Consider the following 20,054-nt stretch of genomic DNA (forward strand, 5'->3'; position numbering starts at 1 on the left):
AGTGTCGCTATTCTTTCACTTTTGGCAAATAGCGACGATGAAGATGACTAATGAGTAATGATATGATGACATTGATTAACGGACACTCACCAAGAACACCCATGGCCAAGCCGAGATTCGAACCACGGGCCCATGCTGTCGTAGCGCGCTGTGCTAATCACTCCGCCACGGAGGTTGGTTAGGAGTGGACATTATCAATTGGGATCAATCAATGGAATGACTAGACATAGTATATTATTAATATATTCATATAATAATATCACGTCATATTATAGTCTGTAACGCGTCTGACTACCATGCTCAAGGTCCCGGGTTCGATCCCCGGCCGGTTCAAATCCGGGAACTTTTCTAACGTTGGAAGCGGCTCCGGCGCCTACCCAGCGTCGAATAACATGGGTACCTGGGGGAAACCCTGGGGGGTAAAGGCGGTCAGGGGCGTGATGCTGATCACATCACCCCCACTCACGACCGGATCAAGAAAGTGTGTGGCGTTACCCCCACACCCCCTATTCGCCTCCATGGCGTGGTGCTATGCACAGGGGAGCACTTTACTTTTCTTCTTTTTTATTATTCGGCACGAAGTAACATCATAGACATTCAATCTTTCATTATTGCTTTCACCTATTTCTTCGACTTCAGGTTAATAACATCAATAAGATAAATTATGAAACAAATGATAATGAATGTTGGATATTGGCAGTTATTTCGAATTACCTGACACAAGCAACATTAAGCCGACTCGGTGGGCAAGCTCATTAAGTGGTCAACCTTCCATCTCGTCACCAAAGTTCCCGGATTTGAGTATCGTCCTTGACACAGGTGTTTGAGAATTTCGTCAGTAATTTCATGTAATGGTTACTCGTCCGCGAGTAGGAAGAAAAGTGATGTTACGTAACAAAACTAATAAAAATAAACATGATCGAAGAGTATCTCTCACGAAATCTCCTATAAAACCGGGATATATGAAATATATGTATCTTCACATACTTTTTCGATTTCTATATTTAACTAGCCGAGACAGAGAACGGGAGAGCAATTTTCAATTCGAGAAACCGAGAGACGGAGACACTGTAAAGTCTTGTTTCTTTCTTGACATCTTCCTAATTGAGTTGTTGTTCTGTTCGTTATTGGCTTTGTATTGGCAATTATTGTAATTATTCTTCCCCTGTAGGTAAACCATAACGACGATTTATGATGAAATAGAGCAGATAAAAGGGCAAGAACAAGAAAGTCATGCCTGCCCGGGACTTCAACCCAGAACCTTACGTAACGAGATTTGAAATTCTGGAGAAGGCATCTGTGTTTCGCTTGGCTTTCTCTTTCCTCAACTTCTGTTATTTTATCATGCACGTATAATTAAAATGGATCTGAGAAAATACGTTGCGATCCATAATTGTGTTGGTTAGATGCTATAAATGTGAACTCCAACATGGAATAAATTATTCCCTTTTGTATGTGGTTGAACATGAAATTTTCTTACACTGTGACAATTTCTTTTTTAGTTTTTCTGCACAGATAAGCTAATCTGGACTGGACCTTCAGTTTAAAATAACATACAAACTACTACGTGCATCCACCGTGTATCGAACCCGAGATCCCTAGATTATAAGGTGACGACGTTATCATTACGCCATCGAGGAGGCCCCGTGAGAAAATATTATTCACTCGATCTATGCAATAATTTATTTAAACATTTACATTTTCGTTTTCTTCTTTTTTTTGTTAAGTACTCTTCTACGACTCCTATTTTGTCTTGGAATTTCTTCTTGTTTCAGGAAAAAAATAATACATGCAGGCTGTATACTCCCCCCCCCCCCACCCCATACAAATAGATAGAAAGCTCACTCTCGAGAATTAATTTATAAATAACGTAACCATTAGGAAACAATTCGAACGTTAACTGACCTAACTGCAGATGAAACAATACTTACAGACGCTAACGAAATATATATTCCTGTATAAGCTCACAGGCAACAGGTATCTGGTGAGTCATTCAGTCTTGTTAACTACGAGCGAAGGTCACGGAACCAAAGGGTGGCGAACAGGCATCTGCTCTACGAAACTAGGGTTTGCAGACGAGGCCGTGTTCCTGTTATCAATGACGTACGAAATAAGGAGGAACACAGCTTTCATATCAAACTAGACCCGTGTTTTGGTCCCGTCATTGCATGTAAAACACTTTCTCGTCGTGTCCTTGAAGGCCTACGTAAAGGCTTCTCTGCAAGAAAGATATCTTACCATTGAGGGGAGGAAAAGTGTGTGTGTGTGTATCGAGGTCCTTCAACTTTCGTATTCTTCTTCATTACAGAACGCGTGCTGTATCGTCGATTTAATCTAATCTAGCCGTTCTAGGTTCTGTTTCTGTTCGGTAATTTCACATTGTCTTCCTGCTTATGTTATTCGCGACGAAGGTTTCGATAATCTGGACGATAACGGGATTGTGTTGGTTGGTTGATTTGGTGTCTTAAATCCACTTTATGCACAGTAAGACTAATCGGGAATGCACCTACAGTTTAAAATGGTATCCGAACCACTATGTGCCTACACATTACTTTGCTGCTAGATATTTGCATGATAAGATGTAGGAAGTGCAACATTTTCAGTGTGTGGAATTAAGATTTATTTCTGATACGAAGAATCGGAGAATGGTGTAGTGAGAAAAGTATCACCTCACATGTTTGAATTATAGCCCCCCCCCCACACACACACACAGGATATCGGCCGTGGTTTTTATAACGAAATATAACATGGATGAATTGTGTCAAGAAAAACTGGAGCCTATTCACATCCCTACGGAACTTGGAAGAAAGTCCACGTAGAAGTTGGAAATTTCTGTTCCGACAAAATCGGGACGTATAAAAAATGAAAAAGCAAAGTGCTACCTTGTGCTTTACAGCAAGCCATGAAGGCGTGTAGGAGGTGCGGAGTTAGGGTCCCACACTTTCTTGTTACGGCCGAAGGTGGGGATAATGTGATCAGCACCACGCCCCTGGCCGCCTTTACCCCCCCCCTCCCCAAGTTTCCTGGAGGTACCCACTTTATACGACGCTGGGTGGGTGCCGGAGCAACTTGAACAGGTGGACAAAATTCCAATTCTCCCCAGTCGGAGATCGAACTCAGATCTCTCGCATGGTAATCAAACTCCCTAACGACCGAGCCACCGCGGCACAAATAGTATAGTAGCCTTTGTAATTAAGGCAAGAATTATTTTAGCGTTTCGTTAAACGGTTTTAGGGGAATCATTTTCGGACATCGGCTATAACTCTTGGCGGTTCTGCGACCTGGCTTGAAAAAAGTCGATTTTATGACGAACAACATTCCACCTGATGTCACGTGACTTTCCTTCATTTCCTGTGTCTGTTGGCTATTGCATGAAAGACGAGTTGCTCCTTGAGACAGACAGAATCACCCGATCACCTAAAGGTGCAATGTGTGTTGCCTACCTTTCCGGCATTATTTACTGCCATTAAAGTCTTATGGGGAAGAACTTTTTTCCACCACTGTACATTAAAAACATCTACCACAGGAATTGAGTTGTCCGTAGGCTCATTGTCTTTTCAGCGAGTCGCGCATGCTCGCCAAGCAAGTGAAAGTTGCCACGAGGCTCTCTTTATGTCTCGTCTCAAACACAACGGCCTCGTCTCAAAAACAACCGCAGTTTGCATGAGGACCTTGTCTTGCGTGGTAGTGAAGAGTAAGCTTTCCATACTCTCCTTATGCTTGTGAATACAAAGTACTTCTCGGATGTGTAAATGCGTGTATGCGAATTTGTGTGCGTAAGTGCCCGTATGTGTGTGTGTGTGAGTGAGTGAGTAAGTAAGAGAGAGAGAGAGAGAAAGAGAGAGAGAGAGAGAGAGAGAGAGAGAGAGAGAGAGAGAGAGAGAGAGAGAGAGAGAGAGAGTGGAGTACTTGTTATAAGCATGTGTGTACTCGAGGTCTTGAATATGTGGAAATCTAGTCCAGGAATGTTCTTTTCGTATCCAAAGTATTTGCGAAAAAGATCAGCATAATGTCCAGATTAGGTACAATTTTAGTCCAGAATATATCCTTATCCACAATGAAATAAAAACATCCAAATATTGTCCCTATCACGTGAACCCTTGTCCGAAACAAAAGTCATCCATAGAATGTTCGTGTTCCAATTACATCCAAAACTGATCTACTGGATGCCCAAAACACATCCAAAAATGATCCGCAGAATGTCCAAAACACATGCAGAATGTCCTACACACATAAAAAAATGAGCAACAAAATGTCCAAAACACATCCTTCCTGGACATGCTATGGACGTCCAGAATCTCGGCACGAATATCCAGAAGACGTCCATTAGACGTCTCCTGGATATGTGTGTGCTGTAGGGGAAGGAGACGACGTTACCACTACACCATCGGCGAGGCCCGCGGGACCCCTTGATTACAAGGCGACAACGTTACCATTACGCTATCGGCGAGGCCCGGTACAACCAATGAAATGTCAGTATTTGATAAACGACACCAGAGGTCCATGCTTAGAATCCTCACATCTTCAAAGCTTTGTCTAACCCACACTTTGAAAAATTAAAGAAATAAATTCAAAGTACATTTGAGGCCATAAATTTAAATTAAGTGAAGTCAGTTCAAGTGAACAATATCGCGATCACGGCAAGTGACGAAGAATTACAAATTTTGATCTGACGTTTTTACAGCATATAAATACGTCGAAGTACTGATGTGGTATTGCATTCGAACGAAACTAGTTTCAAGATGGCGGACGAATAACCAATTCTCCATACGTTGTGGGCGCTCTAAATTTAGCTTATTCTTTAAAATCTCTCTCTAGATTGCATGTTTGGAGTTTAAACAGCACTCTAAGCGCACTAGGCTATCGTTTCAACTAAGATTTGGTAGTCAAAACTTTGAAATATAACGTGCGATTCAGGACGGACAAGGGTTAGAAAGGGTGTAGGACACAAATTTCTTGAATTTTTTTTTGCAGAATTGAGCTACTTACTTGGGGTTCACCTTTGAGAACTTGTCTCGTATTACGTTTGAGTAAAGTTGGTCAACACGTTTTAAGATGGCTAGCGAAACTTTGGGAAATACACTGACAATACTTGTTATCCTGTATCTACTAGGGTATCGCATAAGTCACCCAAATGTCAGTTTAACTTCTACTTACTACGCCCCAGTAACACCAGATTTGCAGCCCAACAAGTTTCTGGCATCTTGACCTGCAGTCAGTATAATCCTCTGTAGGATTGCGTGTTGTCCTGTGTTTTATCCTTATATGGGCTGTGTCTCTCTACATCCCCAGCTTTTAAGTAGGTAAGAGGGACATGTTGATTTTAACTACGGAAAGAGGCTGGTCCCCGTATATAGTATGCAAATGGCCTCAGTGCTGACGCACCCGCAATCTTCATTTCAATCAATTCTATATCTACTAGTTCATAAGATATGAATTTCTAACCTGTACTAAGTGCTTCAGAAATAATAGTTGACCGTAATATTACGGTGAAATCACCGGTAACTAGGATATTAGACAGGTTACGCCGTAAACTAACCCATAGAAACAACAACAATTTGGCATCATAAGCACTTTGTAATGTCCCACTGTTCGGCAAGTTAAGATTCGTGTACATGCATTAGCAAAATACTCTTTGCATCTTTCCAGGAGTTAGTTTTCCGTTGTAGTATCAGTGTGCCCACTTACGAAACTGAGGCTCTGTCCGAACAGTCCGAAAAGTAGGTTTTAAGTACGGTTTTGTCTGGAGTGACGTCACCTAGTGCAGTTCGAAAGCGACAATTAAACAAACAATCGAACCCGCCCCTGCAGTACACGACAATGCAGACTTGCTTACTTCACTCGTTCGTTTGCTGTTCACTTGTTTGAAACCATGGAAGTCGAAAGTCAGGCAGTTGTTGGCTGTAGTTCTTCTATTGTGTGGAAATGTAAGTATGATAACTTATGAAAATACTGTGAGAATTCAAACCACGGGAATAACGATTTCTTTCTTTTAGCATAATCGTAAGCCATGTTCCGGATTCATTTGTTCTTAGTTTTATCTACTGATCGTATTTGGCGCTGCAGTCGAAGTATAATTCGAAAGACTCGCTTCCAGGCCATCTTCAAGACATTTTGCAAAAATCCTAAAATACCTTTATTATTTGTTGTTGTCATACTTGATATTCTAAAAGTGACTTCAAAGTAGTTGGGTTCAAGCCGATCTCCGTGGCAGAGTGGTTATCATGCCGGCTTAGGCATGGGTGTCCTTTCCATTCTGTACTCATTGTCAAGATTAGCCAGAAGTGGGAGAAAGGGGAATGAAAAATCAAACAAACAAGCTGGGTTCACTGATTTCACGCTTCTCTTATTTATAGTGAAAATAGTGTAGAATTATTCTACGGTGAAGCACCAGTAGATGTTACGGTGACACCGTTAAGCTCACATTTTTTTTAATAGTGTGGAGAGGAAATTCAACTTGGCAGGTCGAGAACGTCTCCCCATCAGACTCAAGACTAAATCCTTTCTCTTTGGAAACGCCTCCGCTAATCCATCTCTCGTTAAATTCCCAGATATTGATTACAGCGAAAATTCGCTCCAGGATATGGACGTAGAAGATCATGTTCCAAACCGAGGTCGTAATCCCTCCACGTACCCAGTCGCCTGGCATGCCACGAGCTGAATAACAGAGAATCATCCTCTCTTTGTTTGCACACTCGAATGGACAACGTCGTCCAATCTTCAGGAACTTTTTTGTTCCTTATGGATCACTTGCCTTGAGGTAAGTTTGTGAAATTGTGTATTTGTATGGGTGTGAAACTGTATCAAAGAGAGTATGAAACTTTTTGTATGATTTGTTCTTTTTTTTTTTTTTCAACTGTCGTGCACGGTGGTACATTGAAACTTGGAACTTCAATTCGTAGCGTGCTGAGTTAAATTAACTCTCACGTGAAGCAGGAAGCTGAAACCTCGCGCCCTCGCTCGTCGAGTGTTGAGTTAATTCATCTCCTACGTACACAGCCTACATAGGAAGCTGAACTCCGAACGTTCATTTGCTGAATGCTGAGTTAGTTTAACTCGCACATGCAGCATTGATTGATTGAAGGAGCTTATTTTACGTCGCTTCTCTGAAACTTTCTAATCACAGAGATGAGCATGAGTGCTATGATGAAGGTATACTTACAAAGAACACCCCTGCCCAGACCGGGATTGGAACCATGGCGTCGTAGCGCGTTGGAATAGCCACAACGTCACGTGTGGTAGAAAGCTGAAACTTCTAACCTTTGTTTAGTGTTGAGTTAATTCAACTCTCACGTACACCGTGTACACTAGTAAGCTGGAACTTTGAACTCCATTCATTAAGTGCGGAATTTTTTCAACTCTCCCGTATGAGTGCTGAGTTATTCAAACTCTCACGTACGACAGACAGCTGAAACTTCGAACTATCATTCGACGACTGCTGAGTTATTTCACCTCTCCCGTATGATACACAGCTGAGTCTTGGAAATTCAATTTGTTGAGTGCTGAGTTATTTAAACTCTCACGTACGATCGACAGCTGAAACTTCGAACTATCATTCGACGAGTGCTGAGTTATTTCACCTCTCCCGTATGATACACAGCTGAGTCTTCGAAATTTAATTTGTTGAGTGCTGAGTTATTCAAATTATCATGTACGATCGACAGCTGAAACTTCGAAATTTCATTCGACGAGTGCCGAGTTATTTCAACTCTCCCGTATGATAGACAGCTGAGTCTTCGAAATTTAATTTAAATTCAAACTCTCGTGTATGATAGACAGCTGAAACTTCAAAATTTCCTTTGTTGATTCCTGAGTTAATCAAACTCTCCTGTATGATAGACAGCTGAGTCTTCGATATTTCATTTGTTAAGTGTTCTGCTCTTTCGTCTCCTACGTACTAGAAACTATAACCTTCAGTCATTGGGTGCTGAACATTGTACACCAGAGTTACACCACACACTGCTCATTGAACCTAACCCCAAGCATATGACACTACACAAACTGTAGTTGCTCACTTACCCGTTTTTTCCGCGTCGAATTTGTGAAACTCTTCCATGAGCTCCTTGTGACAGGAATGTATCTTCGTGTTGAGGTCCCGAAGGGCAGACGTCTCCACTATCCCCACCCGCTGGCCAATGGTCAGCCGCCTCGTCTGGGACACAACGGCCATGTACTGGACAAAGTGGGTCGCGTGGCGAGGGCCCACCAGCTTCAGGTAGGAGCCCTTGTTGGAGCCAACTTCGTAGTAGTTGGAAGCGGAGAAGATGGTTATGCACTGAAAAGAAGAATGAAATGGCATCAGCATAGCCGCAAGGATGGTAGATGACAGGTGAGTTCATCAGGCATAACGAACAGCATTGGTCGCTCTGGAATGACGTCACGTAAAGTATGTGGTTTTCCAGAATAGATAATGAGGTGCAGTAGAAGCTTTTGACATTTGGGGAGAGGGAGTTGTATCCCATTCTTACACAACTGAAGAGTGAAAATTGTAAAGCCCATTTTGAAAGTCAAAGCAATCAATCGCCTCCAGGAACATCTCAAATCAAGCGATCGTCTCCCTAAACGTCTCAAATCAAGCGATGGCCTCCCTAAACGTCTCAAATCAAGCGATCGCCTCCCGAAAGTCCCAAATCGAGCGATCGCCTCCCGAAAGTCTCAAATCGAGCGATCGCCTCCAGAAAGACTCAAATCAAGCGAACGCTTCCGAAAACGTCTACAATTGAACTGTCCCTCCAGAAACGTCTCAAATTAAGCGTTCGAATCCCGAAACTTCTAAAATCAAGCGGTCGCCTCCGGAATCATCCAACTTTAAGTGATCACCTCCAGAAATGTCTAAAATTAAAGAACCGCTATCGAGTAAAACTAACAATAAGCCCTTAATAAATGATTGCTAAAAGAAATATCACCCCAAAACGAATAAGTAGTTAATCCGCCACTGTGCTTTCTTCAGGATTTACACCATCCATCCCAGACTTTGAAACGCGCCAGGTTAGCTACATCACAGAGTCTGGCACCTGGTGTCGTAGAGCTTACCTCCGCCTTGTTCCGGTATACATTATGAGAAGAAAGAAATTCCCGTGTAGTCTTTCAAAAAATACATTTCCTCTGAAAAAGAAAGGGAAAAAATAGAAACTTTATATACATTTCGGCGGAGACCGTGATGCGTCGACTCTCCAGAAATTGCATTATGGACTCGGCCTCTCTCTCTCTCTCCTGAGGGAAGAAAGGAGGAAGAGTGTCCTCGGAGCTTCGAAGATGCAGAACTTTTTATTCTGTTTGCGAGTCCTCCTTTCTTTGACGCGGGCTCCGCCCCCCACCCCTTCGCCTCATGCCTTGTTCAATGAATTTCGGAGGAAATTATTTCGCTTTCGACGCAATCGCAATTGAGTTTCGTCCCGGTGACATTAAAGGACGGCGGAATAAAGATGACAAGCGAGGGAGAAAAAGAATAGCTTCCTCTTTGCACCTCTCTCACACAGGCAGAGGGAGAGAGGGGGAGGGGGAGGAAGATAAGAGGGTAGGGAAGAGGGAAAGAGACAAAGAAGAATATATATAGAGAAAGGGGAATATGGAGAAGTGAAAAATAAAAGGGAAGGTGGAAAGATAGTGGAGAGAAAGAGAGACGAACAGAAAAGGAAGACATGTGTAATGAAAGATAAAGAGGTTTTAGAGGTAGAGATGATGCAGTGAGACAAGAAGAGAAAGGAAGAAATGTATAATGAAAGATAAAGAGGAAGTAGGGGAAAGATAATGAAGCAGTGGTAGACAGAAAAAAGAGGAAGAAATGTATAATGAAAGATAAAGTGGGAGTAGGAGAGAAAGGTAATGAAGCAGTAGGAGGCAAAAAGGAAGAAATGCATAATGAAGGTAAAGAAGGATTGGTCGAGGAAGATAATGAAGCAGAGAGATATGAAAGAGAAAGAAAGAAATGTATAAGAGAGATAAAGCGGAGTAGGGGAGAAAGATAATGTAGCAGTGAGAGACAAGAAGAAAGAAGAAGTGTTTAATGAAAGATGAAGTGGGAGTAGGAGAGTAAGGCAATGAAGTATCGAGTTATAAAAAGAGAAAGAAGAAATGTATTGTGAAAGATAAAGAGGGAGTAGCGGAAACAGGGAAAAGGGATGGATGAGGAGAGAGCGGTGGTGATGAGAGGGAACGAGAGAGGGGAACAACATGAAGAGTAGGAAAAGGGGTGGGAGTAGGGAAGGCAGCAGACAGTGAGAGGGAAGTAGAGAGAGAAAGAGTGAGACAGTTGAAGGACGGACGGAGGGAGGGAGGAAGATAAACACTGACAATCGTCAGTGTGAGAGTCGAAAGAAACAAACTTCTCTTTGTTACATGTGTCAGCGCGTTATTTTCTCACTCAGTTTTCCCTCGGGCGTAATTGGTAACTCGAATCATGGAACAGCTGTTTCCCTTTCTTTGGAATACCTTCGTTAATATTTTGTTTTCAAAAGTTCCAATAATGAACAGAAGAAACCTTTGAAGTAAAATTTACATCTTTTTTCCACCACTCGAATATCAACACTGAAAAACACTAGAACACTTTTTTCCCCCGCAGTTCGTTCGTTAGTAGGACTTCATTCTGGCTTTAAAATGAGATGGAAACCAATTAGATACTCCTGATGACGAAACCGGAAATTATAGAAGATATCTGGAACTGGATCAATGGGGTAACTAGAGATTTTATAACGGATAGTTGTGATTTTTTTCTCAGTGGTCAGCTTCAGGCATCCTACGTCTATCATTTAATGGATTTGTTTAGATTTTTGTTGTTTGCGTCGCTTTTCTTCCACTTTTGGCTAATCGCGACGATGAAGATAAGTGATTATGTGATGAAATTGATAGAGAGAGACACTCACAAAGAACACACATGCCCAGGACGGGATTCGAACCCGGGACCCCTGGCGTCGTATCGATTGATTGATTTAGTTTATTTTACTTTGCGTTTTGTGCCCCTTGGCTAATTTGCGAAGATGGGGATGAGTGATGAAATTGATGAATGGATATTCATAAACAACCAAGCCTGAGCGGGATTCGAACCCGGGACCCTTCTGGCGTCGTATCGATAATTATTTTATGGACAACTGGGTCAGTGGGTGGAGAATAACTCAGGAAAAGTTTGGTCCCACAGGAAAATTGTTGGAAATATGAGTTTTTAAAATCTTATGTCCTTTTATTTTCAATTTAAATTGCACCGTGAAGGCTGTACACTGGTACGAGCCTTAAGAACGGAAAATATCTTATTGCCTCATATTTCGTCCTTAAAGGGAGCATTCAACGTTGTTGCAAAGCCGTACTTTGGATTACCCTGTATGTAAAGAGCTGGGGATATACTATAGAAGGTTTATCCTGGTACCGCTCCCACCACTCTGTCTGCTGAAATACCTTGGCAGCCATCACGTGAGTGCTTCAGGGAGAGGCGCTGGAAACAGCACGTGCCTTGTTCTCCGCCAATCAGAACTCGCCGTTCCATTTGGGAGGCGTATTTGAACACCTGGTTGTCACATTCACAGCAGCGGAGAGGAAAAGGCTACCGATACACAGGGAGCAGGTATTTCAAATGGCAAGATGAAAATAATTTGCTCTCTAGGGGCTTGAATAGCTCATTGATATTTTCTGATCGCCCTTTCGAAGGACTCTTGCAACAGCACAGTCAGTCGACATGATCGCTCGAAAGATACGACGTTACCTCGATTGGAGGGCACTATTACGCAAAGTGTCAGGTAGGTAGTTATATGTTTACCATACTTGAATTATCTCGCTTTTTAAATATATAATTATATATATATTACAGCAGTTTCCAAAATTTTCACCAGTGACGGGTTAAGAACCTTATTTCGTGGGAAGAGGGGCAAGAGATTATGACATCGACATTTTTTTGTTGGTTTAAATGTAATTCATTTTTTTTTTTGGAATGTACCATATAATATTGCATAACGTATTCAATTGTTGAATTCATCAATTGTCCGAGATAACGTTTCAGATCTCTAGAACAATTAACAAGAACAACATCAATAAGGATAACAGAAAAATGCATAGAAAGTATACTAATCCATTTGAACTTAACGAATAAAAGCAAACAATGCATTAAACGTTGGGCTAATGAATAAAAATGCATTTTTCTGTTTAGGTATGGAACAAGCAGCTTGTGTAGTTACACATGCTCAATAAACATACTGTTATTGCTATATTCTTACCTTTCCCGAATGAATAATCTCGAATCCTTCCGGCTTGCACTCGTGGGATCTTACAAGAAGGGTCAGGTTGTACTTCTGCAAGAAGACGTCCGTTATGTCTGGTCCAAAGTAGGTACCCGCACCTCTGAGGGTATTTGGCACACATCCCTCCACCCCTTGTGGGTCGCTCCATAGGAGGTCAAACACCTGCAATGGAAATTATATACAGTCTTGAACAATTTATATTATTTTGATTACATTTTATATTTTGACTCGCACACTTTCGACGTGGCATTTGACCATGTCTTGTGCCCTCGCAGACGTGACCTTCGCTCTTAATGTATTTGAAAATTTCAGCACGTATTATTGAAGGAAGGGAAACGAGTAAGTACGTTCGAATATTTGAATAAGTTTAGAACGTAACGTTATGTGTGAGCGGGCTCTAATATAGCAGTCATAGAGAAAGGAATGCGGAATATGTATTCAGGCAAAGGTTAGGTTATTGACTTGAGAGGTTTATGTTGCATGAGAGTTGGAAGAGAGAGAGAGAGAATGGACAGTTGGCGAGTGGACGGGATAGAGCAAGGAAGTTGGAGGGACGATTATTTAACAGGGGTGCATGAGGAGAGTGAACTCTGACAGGAAGGTCAGATGTGTGTCAATTACCATTATTGAGAGGACAATCTATGGAATAACCTTCATCCAATTGTGAGGCAAGTAATATCCTTTTTAACAAATCCATATCGGTTCAGTCATGGAGAGTACAGAAATTGAATTATTGTACATGTGAATTATTTTGCCAACCCTTTGAATGTAACCTCTCGCATAGATCACATTTAGGTCAAGCGAGTGATAACCATCTGAAGGAGGAATGATGAATAAATAACTACATTACCTAATACAATCTAAAGGTCTCTAGTTCGATCCCAACGCAGTATTAACATTGCGTTACGGTACAAATATACAAAATATTCTTGTCTATTTTCTTAATAATAAATTGGGCAAGTAATGATATATAAACGAATTCAATAGCGACAATAAATTGAAAACCAGCCTTCGTGGCGTAGTGGTAAGCACAGCGCGATGCCAGCGGTCCCGTGTTCGAATCCCGGCCTGGGCATGGGTGAGTGTAACTTCATCAATGTCATCACATCATTACGCATCCTCATCTTCGCGATTAGCCAAAAGTGTCAGAAATGCGAAGTAAAATCAAATCAAAATGAAACTAAATTGAAAAAGTAATATTCACCGATATTTCTTATGTCATTTTCACATTTTTAAACATAATTGAAAAATAATTGTTTTCCGTTATTCTCTGCAAATTCCTACCTTGCCTCTGTAATAATTCTAACGCTCAAATGTTAAAATACAAAAATTTAAGTATAACTCGCTCACCGTAGTTTTCGTGGTGAAAATAACATTTCTTTAAGTTCCCTAGCAACGTCCGTTTCCATGGTCAATAACAAACATGCCAAACTCGAAATAATTGTTATACCTCTAAACTTTTTATTTAAACAGATGCGATGTAGATATTTTCGTATCGAGTACGAATATAAAGGGTGTACCAAATTGAACGTCAGAACTTTGAAAGAGTGTTATGGCAACACTGACTGGAATGACGAGATGGAACTGTGACATCTGTGTGCAGTAGTCTGTGGCAAGTTATCATGGAGAGATACACAATGAAACAACACACAGAAATTATTCGAATTTATTATCAAACCTGTGTTCAGTTCGACAGACATTTCGTGCATTGAGAGGAATTTATGGTCAACATAATCGACCGACAGATCGCCATATTTACCGCCTCGTAAAGAAATTTGAACGAACAGGCTTAGTAGCAAACGAGCCAACATCTGTCCATCGTCAAGTCGATCGTTCAACTGAGAATATCGCTTCGGTAAGCCAGACCGTGGTGGACGATCCAAACCTATCTGTTTCACGGCGTTCGCAACAACTCGGCCTTTCACAGATGACAACATGGCGAATTTTGCGTCACGATCTTCACCTAAAAGCTTATAAAGTGCAACTGACACAAGAACTTAAGTCTAATGATCATCGCCTGTGTCGGAGCTCGCCAAACAATGGAATTATTGCAGGAAAAGTTCCCGGACGAGTTCTGTCCAGAAAGGGTGTGTGAACTGGCCACCCAGATCATATGATCTAACCCCCCTGGATTATTTTCTATGGGGTTATGTCAAATCTAAGGTCTATGAGACTAAGCCTTGCACAGTTCGTGACGTGAAACGGAACATCGAACGAACCATTGAGGCTATACCGCTCAATATGTGTGCAGACGTGCTGGAAAATTGGACATTCAGAATCCATTCCACCCACCGAAGCAGAAAGGACATTTGAACAACATATTGTTCAAAATACGCCATTGTTTTATCTTCAAAATAAAAAAAGGTATATGTCATTAGCATTTGTGGTTTTCATTCTATCTAATTTTAATGATCTGGACTGAATCGTCTTATGCAGATGTCACTCTTGTTTGAAGCACGTTTTCTAACTAGGAATTGATTCATCTGAGCGATATTGATCTATGAGAAACAATGTAGGATTTCCACCTGGAAACTAGTGATGTTAGGGACGTCAAAAAAGAGCATTTTTACTCTTAAAAAAGGGGTGAGAGTGATTTCTTAATCTTCTCGGCATTTCCTTCCTTCGTGGGAAACATTTGTATCAGTGATTGAGTGACTGAGTAATGGGATTGGGGCTCTATATGTATTGGACTATGGATACATACCCGAGGAGTGATCGGTTCAACCTCCTTCCCAAAATATACATGTAATTTTGCCGCTGTAAATAGTGTCATTTCACAGCGTAATGTGCAGGATCCTAACACTATTATTTTATTTGTCTTAAATTATTCAATCATTCACTTCCACGTCGTACACCCTGGACTGCATTTTGCAGAATAACGAGGCTCTGGCGTCTGGACCCAGGGTCAGTATAATCTTCTATGGGACTTGGCATCTATTTGATATCATTACCATTCATTCTCATATTCGAAATTAGCCAAAAGTGGCAGGAAAACGGAGTAAAATGAACCAAATCATTCATTCATTCAAAAATCATTCAAGGAAACACGGTGTATAAGAATTTGTGCAAATGTATTCTGTTTCTGCAGAGCAATGCTCCTTCACACACTGTTCTGAAGGATTTGGGGTTTCCACGCATAGAGCCTCCACTCTACTCGCCAGATCTTGCTTCGTCTGACTAATACCTTCGTCTTAAGGCTCGGCTGGATCTTTGGCATTCGAATGGGCGATTTTTTTCAAATTTTCCTCTCGATTCGAAAAACCTCTTGGATATTTCAAAATATGAAAAATTACATACGCTTAGAATTGCTTCTAGAGCATTGACGTGAATTTTCGTGTAGTTTTCTTTCACTGCTGTAGTTTAATAGACTTACGTAATCACGAAACTATTGACTTAAAGACACTGAAAGGATAGAATTTTTGCAAAGATTCAGAAGTGATAGCAGCAACAGAGCAGTTTTTTTTTCTTCAGACCAGAAGAAGTAGTTTTTTTTTGGAAGGGATAAAGAAACTTGAGACACGATGTCCGAAGTGTGTTAAACTTTGGGTTGAAGATGTGGAATAGCAGCAAAGTTTCAAGGTTCTAGGTCATTTACCTTCTGGGTCGGTCCGAGAACTTTTCTTAGACGAAGTTGAAATTGTTTATGATCGCGTGGTTCGTAAACAGTTTACAGTCACTGCGCAGTACTATTCTGATGCCACTGAAGAACCATGAGAAAAAAATAGATTCGTCGACGCCATTTTCAATCGAACATTGAGCTGAACAACTCTGTTTCGGGTGTGCTATAAAAAAACTGTCCGAGAATAGCTTCAATGATGAATTTCGAAAGTAGACAATGTTGAAATCAGAGTTTCTCTTCAGAAGGAGCCCATTTTTTAAGTTTGTAATTGCAGTTCAATAAAGGGACGAATGTCAGTATTAAAACAATACTATAGTCTCGTAATTTCTTGTACGAAAGATTCTCTCAGATGTTAATAAATTAAGGTTTCTAAAGCAACAATACAAAAACATGATTTGCCCCGAAAAAATTGGAAGTAATTTCTGGATCAGGTATAAGAAGTTATGCAACCAGAACATCACAACGAATTTATGTGTTACATAGCCTGCCAGGATATTAATTGATATAATTTCATGTGCTTGTTTATATTTTGCTTGTAGAATAAGAAACATCAAAAAGATTGCTCTCAAACTTTTAGGAAGATTTCTACACTGGGAGAGTCTGAACGGAACACACGTCACGAAGAGTTGAGGCATTTCCTCTAATAGGCAACTGAAATCCAATTATTAAGTTTAATCATTCGCTCTTTACATACGTGATTGGAGCGAGTTCTTGCAGAACCAATTTAAATTGATTGGACTCTCTCTCTCTCTCTCTTCTATTGGAAATGTCCAAAGGTGGGAAGAGAAAGGTAAGGGGTCAAAGGAGACGTCAACTTAAGAGACTTTAAATTCTTGAAAATTCTTTCTCTGGTGCGAACATGGTGAATTTTGTGTTACAAATTTTTAACATGTACAAACGGAAACATAAATTGGGTCCACAATACTAACGTCCCTCCATCACAGCCCCTACCCTTTCTAATTTTATGGTAATTGTAATGAATAATGATTAGATGAAACCGAAGAAGGAAAATTCACAAAGATACCAATCATGACCAGGTTTGGACTCCAACCTCAAATATTTTTGTTTTTGTGGCGAGAGCGTGACTCGTGAGTGCGTGATGACCCTTCGCTCTAATATTTGGAAAGAGAGTGATAAGTGGGGAGGTAGACATAAGGGAGAGGGAGGGAAAGAGGGGAAAAGGTAAAGAGAGAAGGATAAAAGGGAGGAGAGGGACAAAGAGAGGAAGAGATGCAAACGTGGGCGTAACTTTGGACCTAGATTTGAGGGGGCAGAATTAAACTGGGCCTAATTTTGCTGGGAGCAGAATTGAAATGGACCTAATTTCGAGCGGGCAGAATTAAACTTGACCTAATTTCGAGGGGGCAGAATTAAAGTGGACCTAATTTCGAAGAGGCAGAATTAAACTGGACCTAATTTCGAGGGGGCAGAATTAAACTGGACCTAATTTCGAGGGGGCAGAATTAAACTGGACCTAATTTCGAGGAGGCAGAATTAAACTGGACGTAATTTCGAGTGGATAGAATTAAAGTAGGCCTAATTTCGAGGGGCGGAATTAAACTGGACTTAATTTCGAGGGGGCAGAATTAAACTGGACCTAATTTCGAGCGGGCAGAATTAAACTGGACCTAATTTCGAGGGGGCAGAATTAAACTGGACTTAATTTCGAGGAGGCAGAATTAAACTGGACCTAATTTCGAGGGGGCAGAATTAAACTGGACCTAATTTCGAGGGGGCAGAATTAAACTGGACCTAATTTCGAGGGAGCAGAATTAAACTGGACCTAATTTCGAGGAGGCAGAATTAAACTGGACCTAATTTCGAGTGTATAGAATTAAACTAGGCCTAATTTCGAGGGGCACAATTAAACTGGGCCTAATTTCGAGGGGATAGAATTAAACTAGGCCTAATTTCGAGGGGGCAGAATTAAACTAGGCCTAATTTCGAGGGGGCAGAATTAAATTGGACCTAATTTCAAGGAGCAGAATTAAACTGGACCTAATTTCGAGGGGGCAGAATTAAACTGGGCCTAATTTCGAGGGGGCAGAATTAAACTGGACCTAATTTCGAGAGGGCAGAATTAAACTGGACCTAATTTCGAGGGGCTCAATTAAACTGCTGGGCCTAATTTCGAGGGGCAGAATTAAACTGGACCTAATTTCGAGGGGGCAGAATTAAACTGGACCTAATTTCGAGGGGCACAATTAAACTGGGTCTAATTTCGAGGGGATAGAATTAAACTGGGCCTAATTTCGAGGGGATAGAATTAAACTGGGCCTAATTTCGAGGGGGCAGAATTAAACTGGACCTAATTTCGAGGGGCAGAATTAAACTGGACCTAATTTGGAGGGGCACAATTAAACTTGACCTAATTTTGTGGGGAGCAGAATTAAACTGGACCTAATTTCGAGGGGGCAGAATTAAACGACCTAATTTCGAGGAGGCAGAATTAAACGGGGCCTAATTTCGAGGAGGCAGAATTAAACTGGGCCTAATTTCGAGGAGGCAGAATTAAACTGGACCAAATTTCCAGGGGGCAGAATTAAACTAGGCCTAATTTTGAGGGGGTAGAATTAAACTGGGCCTAATTTCGAGGGGACCGAATTAAACTGGGCCTAATTTTGTGGGGAGCAGAATTAAACTGGACCTAATTTCGAGGGTGCAGAATTAAACTGGACCTAATTTCGAGGGTGCAGAATTAAACTCGGCCTAATGTCGGCGGGGCAGAATTAAACTCGGCCTAATGTCGGCGGGGCAGAATTAAACTGGGCCTAATTTTGAACTTTTCCGTTCCATAAAAACAGTGTCCAGGATTATTTGCTAAATAACTGTAACGTTTGCGAAATTACAAATATTGCTCTTTATTACGTTGCTCCTCAGGGCCCCTAACTTGTAAATTTTAATAATCCCGAAAATTTTGGGGGCAAGAGACCCCCCTTGCCCCCGCCAAGTTACGCCTATGGATGGAAACACAAAGAGGGAGAGGGAGAAAAGAAGGGAGCGAGATGAACTAAGAGAGAGAGAGAGAGAGAGAGGTGGAATGAGAGGAAGAGACAGAAAGGGATGGTACATAGGAGCAGGCAGAGAAATGGAGAGATATGTGGAAGATGAAGATAGAGACACGCAGGGAAGAGGGAGTGGTAGATAGAAGCAGAAAAGGGAGAGAGAGACGAGAAAGGGAGAGAGAAGGAGAACGGGAGAGGAAGAGAAAATGGAAAAAGTGAAAGGAGAACGGGAGAGATAGGAATAAATAGGTGCAGGGGCAGAGATAGAAACATAGAAGGAGGGAGAAATGGAGAAAATGGGGAGAGACAGGAAGGGCGTAGGGTGTGAGATTTAAGTACAGGGAGAGGGAGGGAAAGATACGTGGAAAGATGGGTAAAGGGAAAAGGGAGAGGAGGTGGTGGATAGAAACACAGAAGGGAGAGACAGACTGAATAAAAACGCAATACTTATTTATTATTACAATACACGTCACACTTCTCCATCATTGTAAGCTCCGCCACCCTAGATTCTATTCAGCGTCGTCGTCTTGGTCCATTATCGGAAATAAACGTAAATTGAATGAAAATGGACAAATCGTGTCCATGTCATCTTTGGAAGCAGCCGTAGAAACATTTCAATTCTCACCACAAGCTCCAACATACCTGCTTCCACTCGAGTTTGTCGATAACATCCGTGACGTCATCATTCGTTGCCTCTGTGTCCTTGACAGGGGGCCTCAGGAGAGACACATACTGAAAAGAATAAGTAAAAGTAACTTCACTAAAACTGTTCAGTAACCCTATTTACCTCACAATACAAGACATTGAAAGCAGCATTACAAAACAAACACTACGAAGTGGCAACACTGTGTGGGTTAGTGCTGCTTCTGTGCTTTCCATTCGTTCCTCTCGGGTCAGCAGATACAATTTCCTAGCTTCTGATTGGCGCAGGAAATACCAAGAGATCACTAGAGTGGGAAGGACAACAGGTTGGACCAAATGCGTTTAAAGGGTAGTCATATATACTCCGTCTCAGGTATTTCTGGAGCAAGGCCGCGCACAGCGTCAGAGAAGTGGGGAAATCGTGTAGGCAGAGCGAAGCAGTACACGCTGCTCGAAGGCTGATAACTGCAGTCGCTTTCCTCCCCGTCACGCAATACCATTCATTGGTGGAGTCGTCTCGCGTCACTACTTGCGCAGAGACTTCAGAGATAGATGGGACATAGT

The 20,054-nt window shown here is 41.5% G+C and overlaps 1 protein-coding gene across 2 annotated transcripts in view; it reads right to left on the reverse strand.

Annotated features, from left to right (window-relative positions):
- rdgC (retinal degeneration C) overlaps window positions 1-20,054 on the reverse strand; it is a 560,018-nt gene that overhangs the window by 98,408 nt on the left and 441,556 nt on the right. For both annotated transcript variants that reach the window (XM_083134220.1, XM_083134221.1), the window contains exons 10-12: window positions 19,491-19,580; window positions 12,201-12,386; window positions 8,020-8,275 (exon numbers count right to left, since the gene is read on the reverse strand). In XM_083134220.1, the coding sequence (XP_082990346.1) occupies window positions 8,020-8,275; window positions 12,201-12,386; window positions 19,491-19,580 (532 nt within the window). The remainder of the gene's footprint in view (window positions 1-8,019; window positions 8,276-12,200; window positions 12,387-19,490; window positions 19,581-20,054) is intronic.

This window comes from Lepisma saccharinum, chromosome 13 (assembly GCF_977018435.1).
Source record: "Lepisma saccharinum chromosome 13, izLepSacc3.1, whole genome shotgun sequence".
Lineage (NCBI taxonomy): Eukaryota > Metazoa > Arthropoda > Insecta > Zygentoma > Lepismatidae > Lepisma > Lepisma saccharinum.